The sequence below is a fragment of the Scatophagus argus genome, chromosome 6 (assembly GCF_020382885.2).
Source record: "Scatophagus argus isolate fScaArg1 chromosome 6, fScaArg1.pri, whole genome shotgun sequence".
Lineage (NCBI taxonomy): Eukaryota > Metazoa > Chordata > Actinopteri > Scatophagidae > Scatophagus > Scatophagus argus.
The window spans coordinates 4,423,269-4,439,057 of NC_058498.1; the positions used below are offsets into that span (position 1 = coordinate 4,423,269).

The window sequence follows — 15,789 nt, forward strand, 5'->3', positions numbered from 1 at the left end:
TGCACTGTGACAGAAATAAAGAGAAAATAATTTGACATGAAGTTGGATGGAAAAAAATCTTTGTACCAAAAGACAACTCAAAATAAAAGAAAAATGGTAAATTCAGCAAGCTCTCTTGCAGTTTTTAAACAAACAACAACCAAGGACGACATATTATTTTTCTGACTGTTTGATGTCTGTTACATTCTAAAGCACAAATGACCACACTCACATCTCCACCCAAATATGCTGGAAGACTGAGAGCAGAGGAGAGAGGTGGAGACAGGAATCTAACCCGGCCGCCTGTTATGTAGTCCCGACCTCACATCTGCAGGCTGTTATTAGCTGGGGGCTGCACACACCCTGTCCAAAGGTTCAAACCCAGCAAAATACCAAGAAAATAAGACACTACAGGTAGAACAGGTCCTCTGTAGATACAGACAACACACACACTTCTTGTGACTGATGAGTGATAGGGTTACTGTCATCATAGTCTGTGTGTTGTGTTGTCGGGAAATCCTGCATAATAAATCACTTGCAACAAATCTGCTTGTATGAGTGGTGCTTGCATTGTAGCCAATCGTGTCACTGTGGTGATGATGATGATGATCCCATCTCACTTCGGATTCTCAGACCTCTTTAATTCCCCTCTGTCCCCTTCTGTTCTCTTTTCATCTCCTTGTCTAGATTCATATTTCTACCACCCACTCCTCCTTCACACAAAGCCAAAATGTGCAAATATGTGCACATATTCAATAATGCATAAAATCTGACTTGAATCATGTTGTGAGTGTTGCAAGCTTGTAATAGATTTTCAATAGCCTTTCCAAATCCAAATTTTAAAAAATAGGTCTAGCTAGTCACACATTTCTCCCACTCTGTCCCGCCAGAATAAGAGAAACCATGTAATTACACACAATACAATCATACTCTGTCCTAATTGTGTAAAAGATTATAAATTATTCTATTGCTCTACCAGTTACATATTCGTATATTCATTGTGCAATGAACCAATTAAGAGTTCCTTTGTGTAAATTGGACATTATGGTAACTGGTTAAATGAACTGAAACTGAAATTATAATTATAAATACAAATTATAAACAATAAATATCTTCAGTTGGGAAGATATTGTGCAGTTTGTGACATTTTTGAAAAATATTTTAGACATATTTGTGCAAACAGCTTGCTAGCTTAGCTTGTTAGCTTAGCTCTGGGGGCCTTTGGAATACCACTGGCTGACCTGTGGTGCATTACTGATTGTGGCACATACGATTCAAGACATTCTCGCTTCTTTTTCAGCATGAGCACTTTGGGTGCGTCTCAGCTCCTTGTTGCTCAAACCCAGAAATTTGAAGCAAGCTAAGCCAGTTAGCCTCAAAGTCAGTTTTTACTATTCAGTGATTAGGGTGTGTGTGTGGATGTGAGTGTCAAATGATCCCAAGAAATCACTGTCTGTCTGTTCACTGACATAATGTTTTCCCTGAAATATTTTCCCTTTGCCAACTTTTAATCATTTGACTCCAGACTCAGTGGGGAGATGGACAATGAGGAATTAGAATCCCAAAATGGAGGAAATCTGCATAATGAAATTTAAGTGAGCGCTCTGAGGCAGAACGGCACCTATGACCCTTCCCTCCCTCGTGGGTTACAAGAGGAAAGGGACCAGAGATGAGAAGACGAGCGAGAGCCAGTCAAGGTGAAAGAAAGACACTTCCTCCCGTTTTCTTTTCCCCAGGCTCCCTTGAGGGCTTCCTTGATCTCATTCACTCTTTCACAAGTGGCTGCAGCGTAAAACGAAGGGTGCATCAGCTGAAACCATCAGGATGGCACTGATCAGATATCAGGGGCTGAATGACACATTAGTTTGACAAAGAAGTTACTGTTGGCAAAGCACCATACTTTGCCTCTTACCAGCTGACACCTCCTCATTTATTTTGAAGAGTCACACACTGCACAGTACCCTCTTGTGGGGCCAGATAAGGCTGCACTAAGTGTGAAAAAATGTATGAGTTAATAAGCAATTTGGCTGCAATGCGTGGACTTATCTACCCTCAGTTAGCTGGCTCAGACTTAGTCCATAGTTGATAGCTTGCATAAAAATGCAGATTTTGTACAGCAGATGGGATACAAGTATTTTGCACATGTATTTTAATTCAAAAGAGAAGAATTATTTCTTCCCGTTTCTCCTGTGTCCTGCAACCTGTCCACACTTCTCCTGCCCTTCTTTGGGTAAAAAGTGTTTAAATCGTATTATTTTTGTGAGGAGGCTCCTCCTAAAACACATTCCTAATGTCCAGATTTTACTTTAACAAGACATAAAATGCTTGTTTCTCTGTGTATCTTTCTATAAGACTAATGTTCAAGTGTGAAAGTTAATGGAATAAACTCGACTTTCAAAAGTCAGTTTCATAACTTGCTCACTGAGCAATTATCTTCTTGCCAGCTAGAACCCCTGGGAAGCTTTTGGCATGCTTTTATGCCTGGCAGTTGGCCTTTGACTGTGCTGGTAGACTAGAGAAATAATTATCCCATTAGCTCTCACTGTACACCCTGACTGGGGACATTTAAGCAACACTCAGTGGGAGTGAAGTTTGTGTCTGAGCCAGAGAAACAGAACCAAAGAGGAAGAAACAGGATGAGGTCTTTAACAGCAAGTTTGACAAACGCAGCCTGACAATTACTTGATACTACACTGTTACTGAATGAAATGATTACAGAGAAAGTTAAGAGGTGACACGAAGTGCTTGTGGACGTCACTGCCACACTGCCAACTGACTTGGCAGGCTACAGAGTCCATCACTCAGCTTGTTGAGCCGCTGTTCTTTCCCCTCCTGCTCTCTGTGATTACCAAATTCTCATATGTGTATTTTTTACAACAAGTAGGGCATCGTAATGTTAGCCTGCACGATAAACATTACATGCTAACCGTCAGTTATCAAGCAGTAGCTACAGTGTTATCTGACAAAACCATCATCAACCGTCAAGACAAGCTGTGCTGTTTGGCCATTTTGGTTGATCGTAGAAGCGACAGAAAGTCTGAAATTCACTCTGGAGGCCATCCTGTAAAAGTTCAGTTTTGGGGAAAGAAAAACACTATTTTAGTCTGGACTGAGTTCTGAAATGGAGAGATGTGTTCAAAATTTAACTGGCTTAGTGTGGATGTGCTGTGACACATTAAATTTCACACCAATCTGTCCCTAACCCACTTGAGCCAGAACTTAGCTTTTAATTTTAATTATACACTATTCAGATATGTTATCCTCCTTAGTGGCTCTCGACCAAAGTTGGACGCTGGTCTGTGTGCTGACATCACTGCTACGAAATTCAATGAAAAATGACATTTTATGTATCGTCCCTCTTTACAATAACGTATTGTTTAATTAAAAGCTGTTTTATCTGAGTAAAAATATTCATAAACTACTGAAGAGATGCTTGCATTTCAGCTGAAATCACATTTAGTCTTTTTGTCAAAAAATGTCGGCATGTTATAAATGTACTGTTAATGGATTTTTTTGTCATTAAAAGGCGGGACTTTGGGGAAATAAGCATGTTGGTGTCTGTTACCTTGGAATGAGGCCTCTATCCACGTATACGGATATCTAATGGTATTCTGTTTAAAAAAAAAAAACCTGAAAAACTGAAAAACTAGAGGCTGCTGTCATGAAACCAAAAAATATAAATTTCTCCCTTTTGTCTCAAAGGAAAACAAACAAGTGATCAACAGTCAACTGCAGCAGACAAAAAGAGTGATTAAATTTAATTTCAGTTGCAATTGCATTTTAAAATATGTATCAATATATTACCTACACACTTTAAACTGCATACTACAGCAGGAAAGGCCCTGCTTTAGGGGTTGATCGCCATGAAAAGGCAAATGTTCATACAGTAACAGCACCATCTGTGCATTCTGTAGCAGTCTAATGTGATGGATTGCAATGTGCAGTTGTTGTTACCTTTCTGACTCACCTCAAGAAAAACATGTGACATTAGAAGCTTCACAAAGGTACACCAAGTGTTTGATGGAGGGTTCGTTTCACCCCTACAATAAAGATGGTGAGAAACCTTTCAGCTCATAAACATGTGTACTTTTCTCTTTATGATCCCACACTGCATTAGGCTTCTGGATATAAATCTAATTTGTTGGCTGAAATACCCAAGGTGCCATCGTCAGTGTTGCATATCACAGGGGTTCTTTCCCATACAAGCTGACATTTGCATCTCATTTGGTGACGTTATCAAAATATGTAAATAAACAGGTTTAATTCCTATTCTGTGAGGCTCTTCCTCTTGTAGTTTTGCCCCATGATGGTTTAATGAAATGCCTTCTTCTTCCCCATTAAGGATATAATATGCAGCTCATTTTCACATCTTGTTTTATTTGATAATGTAGGTGTTAAATCCGTGTGTCATTAAATTAAAACCCTGTAAAATCTGTATATTTGCAATTGAGCACCAAGCAAAAAATTCAACTACATTTTCTTTTTATGTTGAGAAAAATTAAGGCTTATCCAAGGTACATTTAAGAAAGATGCAATTTCTACTGAACTTTTTTCCTCCATCCTGTTGATGAACTATACACTTTCAAGACTAAAGCAAACTCCCTGTTCATCTGTTCCCGTCAAGCTGTTCATAGAGCCATCAAAGCCCTGAGGGGTGCTGAACCGTGTCTGTGCTCAGGTTAAAACCCTGGAGACTGCTGCCCAAAACAACAAATCTAGACTGCAGCAAGGCCACGAACCACAGAGGGAGATGTTGGAGGCGGATGTAACAAGCTCCCTTATTTTGTATGTGCATTCACCTGAACAATGGCTGAAGAAGCCTGAAGCAAAAACAATATTCCCTTCAAGTTCAAGGTAGATGCCAAGAGATCTCCTGCGGCATTCTGAACATCTTTTCGGGCAAAACGAGGCTTAACGGCCGATTATTTAGTTGAGAGTATAGATCAGCACAGACAACAACTAATCTGGATTATGAGCTGGAACAAGGCTGAATGATTAGGAGCTGCAAATCAAAAGAAAGTAGAATTACTCATGGGTGAATTGCATCAATGCTCTAATCCCTCAATAAACACGGCAATGAAAGGCGAATGAAAAGTGATTGTGAGTTTTATAACCTCGTTTATTAGCAGGATATATATGTTAAAACACTGGTCTCAGTAAATTGTAAGCTAATCACATGTGATTGTGATTACATATGTTGACCGGGGTTGACGAGCAAGACATTCAGTGAAGCGCTAAGGGCATATTTACCACTCAAGTGTCAGAAAAGCAGAGTCTAAAGAAAGTGTGGGGGGGCTTTCTTGATTTGCTGAAGTGTGTCATTGTCTCCAAGATTTCAAAGCTACGGAAACTATTAATCCATCACAGGCTTGGCTCTATGGCCCTTCTGCTCTGACCTTGGGCCATAAACAGCATTACTGATGTATTAAAGGAGCAGAGACTGAATAATTACACGGTGGAGATGAGGAAATCTGACACAGAGTATGACAGGCTGGATGTTGCCAGCACGGATGGGAATAAATACTGTATGTCATTAGGATCTAGATATGCCAACAAATCTGATTCAGTGTGGGGTAAAATCACAGTGTGGGTGGTGATTTTGAGGAGCGAGAACTAATCTCGATGGTTTAGGATCCATAGATATCACACACTGCCAAGGAAAACGCCGCATGCGTCTGTTGGGTACAAAATTTCTTTGTTGAAGGATTAATTGTACAACAGTATTGCTTAGGCTGAGCCACATTATAACTGCAAATAAACGGATTTCTGAAATTTCTCTGAAAGCCACAACAAGCTTGTGCACCCAAATGTTTTTAGTTTAGCAGCTACACTAAACGTTTGTGCTTAGAAAAATTGTGTAAATAATTTGTTTTTTGTTTTTTAATTCAATTCTGTTTTTTTTTTCTTCATTTCTTTCAAACAAAAGAGAATGCTAAAATGCTGTTTGGGTGTGAAACAGAACAGAGAAGCTTCACCACACTTTTCATCAGCCTCGGGGTGAGTGGATAATGACTGAATTTTTTATTTTTGGGTGAACTTTTCCTTTAATTCAATGTTTACCGTTTTCACTAGCAGCACAACAGTGGTGTGCTACTGAGCGAGGAAACATTGTATTTCCGCATTTTTGCATACATATTGATGTGACCTTCTTCCCTGCATACAAAGAGAGTAGCATCTATTGTGGCCACAGTTCAATCTGCCTGATGGTGAAATTAAACTTTATTCTCCAGCCCCACCTGGGCCAGGCTGCTTCTACAGCTGTGCCTCCGTGTCTGAACAAATGAAACAAACAAACTCGCCCTGACTTATATATTTATTTACTGTTATCTGCGCCTTCTTCTGTGACATCTGCTCCAGTGGTGCCTCTGCTTTACAAAGATCAGAAGAGACAGAAGGGATAAACAAACTGAACTGAAAATTCACAGAAATGGTAAACTGTGTAGGATAGAGCTCAGAATTGTTCTTCTAAATGGCAGCAAAGCAGACCTGATATCAGTTATGATAAAAAAAATTTTCATGGTCACGTCATTGACCTCTCAAAACCAAAGTTAAAAAAAGTTCATTTGTATGAAGTGTTGTGAGAATTTAATATTGACATTCATAATGTTTATCAACTTATGCTCATTTTTTCTCACTGAAGGCATAAAAATAATGATAATAATAATAATAATAAAAAATAATGCTACAATACTGTAAGAGCATTTAAAATATACTGTATATGTAATAATAAAATGTATCATATAGTGGAAGAAAGCACAAACTATGTTCCAAAATGGACCAACAAGGGCCAATATGCATTTGCAAAGTGTTCAGGTGTTCCCTTGAAAAGATGAAAATCAAACTGAAGTAACTCACCGTCAGACAGACTGTAGCACATGGACAGTGGGACATCAACATGCAGCTTACTGTTGTCAGAGAGAACATCAGCTACAGTCTGACAAAACATAAAAAGAAGTCATTCACAGGTTCTCCTATGTTTGTCGTCACATCTCGTCTCCTGCTGACGAAGGTGTTGATGATTTTTGAGGTTGGTCAAACTGTCCTGGCCTGCAAAAGTTTTGTGATGAACAGCTTTAGAACATAAAGGTAACATCCTTCAGACAGATTCTGAGGTTAGCCATCGTGACCTCTGTTAGAGCAAACAACGACAAACATTCACACACATGTACTGCTGTGTATATCACTCCACGTCCGGTTTCCATCACCTGCCGAGACACTTGGAGGTTGAAGAGGTGAGACGGAGGTCCTGCTGACATCCTGAGAGATTAAGTGAAACACTGAGTGGTCTGAGGGATGAACTGTTTGCATGCGGAACATCAATAAAACATGAGGTGTTTAGAGACTTTGTGTCCGCCAGATCGCTTTTATTTATGGAGCTCCTTCTGCATAATGCCGCTGAAGATGCAATCAGCGAAGCAGCAAAGCCCAGTGATCTATGACCATAGTCTTATCTGACCAATGAAGGGGTGAACGCTGGCCGAGCAGGGACGAGTTGCAGCAATGCTCCTAATTAATAATCTACACTGTGCAGATGTTGTGGTGTCAAAAACCAACCACTGCACCTAACCTCTGCCCGACGAGGCCTCTTCCTCACTCTTATCTACCACGGTGATATGAGACAAATGTGATGTTGAAAAATGTTTATGAGAAATTAATTTATTATCAAAAGTTGAAGCCCTGAGGTGGCTTGGTAGTGAAAACTGATATGAATCAGCAGCCAGTGTTGGAAGATTCTTTACTAAAAGGCAGACTGTGTAGAATTTATGAGGATTTTTTGGAAAAAATGGAATAAAATATTAAGTATGGGCGGCACGGTGGTGCAGTGGTTAGCACTGTTGCCTCATAGCAAGAGGGTCCCAGGTTCGAATCCCGGTCTGGGCCCTTCTATGTGGAGTTTGCATGTTCTCCCTGTGCCTGCGTGGGTTTTCTCCGGGTACTCCGGCTTCCTCCCACAATACCAAAAACATGCACATTAGGTTAATTGGCTACTCTAAATTGCCCCTAGGTATGACTGTGAGAGTGTGTGGTTGTCTGTCTTTGTGTGTTGGCCCTGCGATTGACTGGCGACCAGTCCAGGGTGAACCCCGCCTCTCGTCCGTAGTCAGCTGGGATAGGCTCCAGCTCCCCCGCGACCCTGACGGATAAGCAGTATAGAAAATGGATGGATGGATATTAAGTATTATGTTTTCATGAGTGTACAGTCACCTGAAGCTAAGAACTGTTGTGTTCCCTTTTCCTTAAGACGCTTTGCTGACCACTAGTCCTCACTAGTCCTAGTCCTTCTGTACATACAGTACATGGAACAGTAAATAATGAGAATAAAAGGGGAACACGGTCCACTTGAAAGTCACGCTGCTCAATGACAAAGAGTCTGCTCTGCTTGCTCAGAAGTGCTGTTTTTATTTTTAATATGGCAGAATGTTTTCCCACCATTAAAGCCACATTGCTATGCCAGATACATTTCCCACAATGATTATGATGGATACAACCTGACAACAGAGGTCTGCGATGTCGTTTGTAATCAGGTGGGTGGTGATGCTGTTTCTGCTCGCAGCGCTGCAGTCTCATCAGATCACTAATCAGGGAGAAGGCCGCTGGTAATTATCCCGTCCACCTCCAGAATGCAGCAGGAAACATCGCACCCTCCGCCCGCCTCCTCTCTTACTGGCTGATTGCTGCTGTTTCATCTGTGTGGAGAAGCATTAATCAACACTCTTCATTCAGGTGAGAGTCCATTTATTCATAACGCTTGACACCAGCCCTGAGTGAGCAGTGAGTTAAATTCAATTATCATCCCAGTGAACCGTTGAATGCTTCAGCCCACATGTCACATTAGACACGAGCAGAAATCCTGCTGGTGTTTGGTAATTTTGAATCATGTAAGCATGTACTGATACTGATATGAAATGATTATTCAAAAATGACAGCAGATTTGAAGGAAGCCCTCAGGGACTGTAAAATTATCCGTGACGGGCATGGAGGTTGAACTGCTGCATTCAGTGAAACTGAACCCTCAGGAATGTCCCGTTAGAGTAATCGAATGAAAAAAGAACTTGGAACATCAGCATCTGAGGAACAAAAGCGAGCAATGACACACGCTGAATACACAGCGGTCCACTTTCCAGTGTTCACAGAACTAATCCAAAAACCTCTGCACAAGTCGAGTAGACAGGGTTTAATTTGTAGATGGATTATCAGATGAAAAGTCCCACAGAGTCTAACAACAGCAGGCTCAGATTCCCACTATTATTAATAGTCAACCCATTTATTAATTCTGGCACCAGTCAAGGAGCTTCTTCATTGTAGAATTTCCAGTTCCTTTCAAACAGCTCACAGTGTTTGTCTTCACCGGCACAACGTAACTGTTAACATGCTGATTCCACATGAGCTGCAAACATGTTTTCACATAATATTTACATTCTGATCAGTTTTAGCACTGATCAATGAAGAGGACTGATAGGTGATGTTGGAAAAGAAACGATAGAGTTACAACTGTTGGACATACAAAGAATATTGTATTAAGTGTTAATAAACTTTTTTCCCCCCTAATTTCAGCTACAATGGACACTCAATCAGACCTGTACTCCCAATGGTTCCACTACAGGATAATTAGATGTCATCGTAGTCTGTCCAAAAACTCCACTTTCAGTCTGTCTTTGAAGGCTGCATTAGCCTCATGCAGTTAATGAGCATATAGAGGAAAAGTTTTTGCAGGCACCTCTGCTTTATCAAAATCAAATAGATGTCATTTTCTGGGTTGCTGCAGGTTTCCCCTTTATGCCCAAAATGAAGTTATTGAGTGTGGAGTGATGTACTGAAACAACAGTTTCCCAAACAGCAGAAAGCCACACTCTTTATCACTGTCATCTTCTTTGGCTTTCTCTCAAGTATTATACAATATCTGGGTGTTGCAGATAGGACCTTTGAGAGAATGTCATCAAAAGCAGATGTTGCTATTAAAAACTATCCTTACAATAATGAAAACAAAAACGATTAAATGGACTTGATATGCAACGTGGCCTGCAAAAGCCAAATACAGGTCTTCATATGTTATATTCTTGGCTTTTTAGCCATTGATGTTATCGTACTAGGTAAGCTATTGTCTAAGCGTAATAGATAGGTGCATAATGGTTAAAGACAGCAGTGGCGTCTGAGGTTTTCGCTGCAAGTGTGAAACCAACAAAAAAAATTGAATACTGTGCAAGAAATTCAATTGAATTTGATTACAAATCAGAAAAAAAGTATTGTTTTGTAAACAAGAGTTAAACCAAACAAGCTGTAAAAATCACTTTGCTGTAAGAAAACTGGATTCATGCAGGTACACACTAGCTGCCAGGAGAACGTGAAAGATCAGGTCCCCATAGGAAAGGAAATACTCAACCTAGTGAACAAGTACATTATGCTAAGTCAACAATGTTGAAAGCAAAAAGAGTTAAAATCATAACATCAACACTTAGTCTAACAGGAAATTAGTAGTTACTTAGAATGTTGTTTTGGGAACAGAATACCATAGCTGGTAGAGCTGGTTTTATGGCTAGCTAACAGTTTGTAGAAAAACTAGGATAACAAAATAAAAAGTTTAGGTGGTGAAAAGTATGCTAGCATGTTGACATGGCTGTAGACTTGTTGTCTTGGATTATGGGAGTTTGTAATATTCCCTTGCTGAACTGTCCACGACTGCCAGTAGTCACTCCTTCTGCTGCAGTTTTATGGTTTATTTTCAGTGCAGAGCTGTGAACAATTCACATTGACTTGAACAAATTTATTTTAAGTTTCCCGACAAGGAAACTTTGTGGTTTGTTTGTGTTTTTTTTTTCCTGTTTGTTTTATGCCTTCACTTAATGTGAGTTTAGTTCTTTGTTGAAGATTTAATAGTACTGCAGTACGTTTGGCTCTGCCTAGATGTTATTTTAGTTCAAATGTGCCCTTGTTAAACTTTTATCACTAATTCTTTCACTCGCTTAAGTAAGATGTATATTCATTATAGTCAAGGGGATGCTTAGTGCAAGAAAAGTTTCAGCAGTTTTGCTTGTTTCAGTTCGACTGAAATTATCTCTATTGCTGAGCTGCCCCATGTTGTACAGCATCACAAACTACAACACTAAATGTGACATTAACTGAAGTGTCAGGGAAGTTTCTGAATCAGTTTTTATCCTCTTCCTTTTTGGAATAAGGAGGGAATTTCATCATTGTAAAAAATTACTTTGACATTTCATTCTAGTGGATATTCCAGTTTTAGTCATTTTTAGTCAGTTGTCTTTATCTCCACTTCACAGACAGAAGAATATTAATACCCATCAATAATGTCATGTAGCGCATGGAGAAAACCCTCCCTTAAAAAGTTTAGGAGCAACAACAATCTGTGATGTAAATTTATGTTAATTTAATTTGCTCTAGAGAGGGAACGTGTTGCAGTGTTTCAGCTTCATTTAGCAGGGAAACAAAAGACCTCAGCTGCCTCTAAATGCTGTTTTTCCACTGCATTTTCTGCTGCAGTAATGATCCTTTTTTCCTCTGCAACAGGATTTGAATTTGCACTCAATCCATGAAAGTTTACTTTAAGACCATCAGCGATGATTATGGGTATATCTAACATGAAGGCAGAAAGCAAAATGTTACTTATTTTCCTTACTTGTATATATTGGTGACACTCTGATTAAAATACAAGGCGAGTACCCACAGATGACTTAAGAAGTTATTCTCACTGGTAATGATATTCCTCATTAATATCCAGGGCAGCCCTGTCAATCATAATAGCTTTCACCAGCAGACATCACTTCAATCTGATCAAAGACTGAGACTCCAAACCAAAGCCAAACTCCAAGAGAGATGGGGAGTGAGTACGGTAGTTAAGCAGCTGTTATGCCAGTTAAAAGGAGGGGTTTGCACAGCTCATATCATCTCATTTCCTCGGCTGGGCCCATGAGGAATTGTATTACCTTTTATCCCCTTTAAATAGCAGAGAAAAAAGCCCACAGCAGACATCTCATGTTAGAACTGTCTGCTCCCAACAACTAGACCCACAGAAACAACAAGCAGCTGCTAAGAGACATGCATTATATTAGCAAGAAATGTGCATCTGTGTTTAGTATTTCTATTGGACATACAGTATGGACACATACACAACTGTTTAAGTGTGTTTTTTAATATGACGGAAATTTGGTTATAGAACAATTTGGCCCGTCCTCACTTATTCAAAGGCTATTTTTAATGTTGAGGTTAATTAGGGTTAGTTTGGGGTGAGGATATAATTTGGGATTGGCATGTATATGTATTAATTAAGATTATGCTTAAAGGCTAAAATTGGCTTTCATTTAAAGAGAGTCCTAACCTTCACTGACATAACACATTTCTTAGACTTTTCCCTGATTTCACACATCACACTTTAAGCAAATGTTAACCTTCAGATAAGCTTTTGATGAAGAAATGTCCTCATGCTCAAGTTCTGCAATTGGCCCTCAAATTGCTGTAAGTGTGCAAACACACAAACACACACACAAATGGCTGATGACAAAGCTTTGACACATTGATCTGTTAGTCTTAATGCTGTCAACAAGACATAACAGTGGCATCATCAGAGTATAGGGCTCCTTCAAATGACATGAAAAGATACTAAGGTAAATGGATTTGTGAGTGGATTTTTAACAGTTGCTGCTGTAACTCTCATTCAGTGAAGCAGGTTTTTACAAATTTATCACTGAGCTTAACACATTTAGTGTGCTAAATAATGACTTTGAAATTATTCAAGTCAAAAGCAGGCAGAATATTTATTATGTGCAAATATTGACAGAGTAACCTGTATTTGACAGTTAATTCAGAAGAGCAAACTGTAGCAAGCTGTATGTATGTAAATTCGAGAAATCAGGAGGTAACTGAGGACAAGGGCCCACTTGACATTGTAATTTCATTTTTGTAATTTCTACAGTGTGTTGACAATGGAAAAAAATAACCAAACTGGCAGACAACAGACAACAAAATATCTAGCAGGCTTGATGAGGATCAGGATGTTGCAAATGAAAAAAGTCTTTGGGAATCATTACATCTGAGGGGGCAGCAACACTGTGTGTAGTACAGGAAACCCACCCGATGGAGTCTGGAAGGAGTGACAGGAATGAGGATCTGTATGACAAGTGAGTGGACTCTGATGAGCTTCATCTGGGCACTGGATATGAAGAGCTGGAGGTGAATGGGGTGGAGTAGGATCACAACAATGAGCACTGAAATGACAGCACAGACAACAGCAAAGATATTGTTATTGGCTGATAGAAATCGTGGCAAAATCTGGTTGGCAACAGACAGAGAGGGAACTGAGAATAACTGCGCATGAAGACAGTCTTCCTGATTCAACTCGATCCTGAACGCCAAGTTTCATTTACTGATAAAATGCAAGTTCGTTTCAACAACCAGAGTGAGTCCCAGGGCAAAGGAAACTGATTTAAATAAGTAGCAAGAGAGGAACTGGCAACTTTTGCTACCTTTTGACAACTGAGACTCAGCAGAACCATAAAAGGTTCAATGTATTAATACTAATAAAGCCTCTTAGATTAATGATTGAGACATTCTCGAGGTCCACACAGGTTTGTCTTAACACTTATGTAATGAACAATATGTACTGATTGTCTTCTTGATGAAAGTGGTCATGTGCATGGATAGGTTCAGTGCTAAGCAGTCATTTGTCTGGTGATTTTGCTCTACATTTTCTGTTTATCAACCAGGCTGCTTGGGATTTCTTAGTTTGGCTTCAGGATGCTTCTTTCACGCACAATGACAATCATGGCTCCTGTTAACCAAGCAGAAAATATGAAATGCATCACTTTATTTGCACCACAGAAATTTTCAATTGAAAAAGCTACAAGACAGCAGGTATTCAGCAGAGAAAATGTAAATGCTTTCATGGACTGTATATCATTACCATGTGGGATTATTTTGTGCTAAAGAGTATCAAAAGAGACATTTGTTGATGTTGTACATTATTAGTTTAAGCATAAAACATCTCAGAGACAGAGTTGTGCGAGAGAAACAAAGAACGAATACCTCAGCTCAGCAGTAATGAGGTAAAGTCACTGAGCATGAAGGCACACTGAGATGCGGGGAAAAAAAGATTTTCTGCTTTGCTCTTCAAAAATCCCACCCATGATCCAAATATATAAATATCCAGTATTAATATCTGGATGGTTGGTTCTCATTGTCAGCGTCTCTCCACTTTCATATTTCCTGTTCTGAGTATCTCTTCTCGTCTGCCTGTCAGGCAAATGCAGATTAGTGCTTCAGCTAAAACACATTAAATGTCTGCCAGGCTAAGGATGTGACCGACATTCTGTTGTATAGTCCATACTGCTTAAAACTTCTTGGTTTTTGAATTTTGCTGGCGGCTGCTGACTGCGGGTGGTTCAAGCAAAAAGTAAAAAAAAAAAAAAAAAATCTCAGCCTTATCATAAAGCTTTTATTTTTCTCATAAAGAAGAAGCACAGTGAGTAACATAAAAGCTTCCCCACTAACTCAAAGACAAAGTGTGGAGGTTCATTTTTTTGAGTGACTGTAATTTTGTATTCATATATACAGCAGATGTCGAAATTATGCTCAGTTATAACAGATTGATTTAAGTTGGTTTTGGGACTATGGCTGAGCTCTTAAGTGTTGATGTGAAACATGCACATCAGTCCTCCAGTTAGTCGCTGTGACACCTCACGTTTTCACAGAAGGTTCATCGTCCTCGTAGAAAAAGTGCTTTTTATAAATTAACACCGAGTCCAAAAATCTAGTTTAACTGGAACAAAGTTGTGTTTTAATCATCACATCTATTCTGCATATTTGCTTTTATTAAATAATTTTAAACATCTCAATACGGCAGAGAAATATTTCATAAGCACACAAATTACCATTTACATTTTTAAATATTTACATCTCCAAAAGGACATAAATAAAATCATAAATTGTTCTGTTCTAGACTTCACATGTTGTTGAGTCACTGGTATCAGTGGCTGAGGGGTTCTGTGTGTCTGGTAAACCACAGATCTCTTGTTAAATCCTCACACTGTGTCCAGTCAGGTCAGTGGGAGGTGAGGGCTCGGGCTAAATGAAATACTCCTTTTGGTTTTCAGTGGGAGCGCACTGAGAGTCCGCCTGGCTGCTGAAGGGGAACTCGTGGTCGTCTTCAGGCTGAGCTGCTTTCACTTCCTGGTTTCGATACGTCTCTTTCCTGCTGCAGATGAATCTGGCCATTACTGCCAATGCAGACACAGTGATGAAGATCACCACGGCTATCACCCCTAAAAACACAAAAATGTACAAAGTGGCTTTTACTTCCAAATCACATGAATGAAAATAATGAGGTTATAGTTGACTTTGTGCTCTAATTTCATCAAGGAACAGTTTATTTTGGAAAACATGCTTGTTGTTTCCCAACAGCTACATAGATGAGATTGATACCACTCTGATGCTGGTGCGTTAGTGTTAAACCCTAACCCCAACAGCAAAGTGCATGTTTTCAAAAGTTTTGTTTTGGGTAAAAACAAATTCAAATTTTCACTAAAGTTTATGGTTTTGTTATCTGTAAATCAAACTGAATCCAGGAGAATAAGCACTGTTTGACTGAGATTAATGCTACATTAAAGTGTTTTAAAAATGCTTTAAAAATCTAAAGCGTTCATGAGTTGTGTGACCGCGATCTTATTATCAGACAGCCAGCCGCTTACTTCTTTTTTTTTCTCCTCAACCTTCATGATCAAAGTTATTCTGTCTAAAAAGCACATCTTCCTTACTCTCTTTTAAATTCTAAGCCAACTGTTTGTACTTCTTATTCCTGCTGAG

The 15,789-nt window shown here is 39.4% G+C and overlaps 1 protein-coding gene and 1 long non-coding RNA gene across 3 annotated transcripts in view; both read right to left on the reverse strand.

Annotated features, from left to right (window-relative positions):
* Nucleotides 1-8,355: 8,355 nt before the first annotated feature.
* Nucleotides 8,356-14,436, reverse strand: LOC124060881. Its single transcript, XR_006843647.1, has 2 exons — nt 13,063-14,436; nt 8,356-8,666 (listed from the first exon to the last, which is right to left on the reverse strand). It is a non-coding gene; the product is annotated as an uncharacterized LOC124060881 (long non-coding RNA).
* A 36-nt stretch (nt 14,437-14,472) lies between these two features.
* LOC124060879 (contactin-associated protein-like 4) overlaps nt 14,473-15,789 on the reverse strand; it is a 77,758-nt gene continuing 76,441 nt past the window's right edge. For both annotated transcript variants that reach the window (XM_046392249.1, XM_046392250.1), the window contains one exon: nt 14,473-15,248. In XM_046392249.1, the coding sequence (XP_046248205.1) occupies nt 15,052-15,248 (197 nt within the window). In that variant the 3' untranslated portion in view covers nt 14,473-15,051. The remainder of the gene's footprint in view (nt 15,249-15,789) is intronic.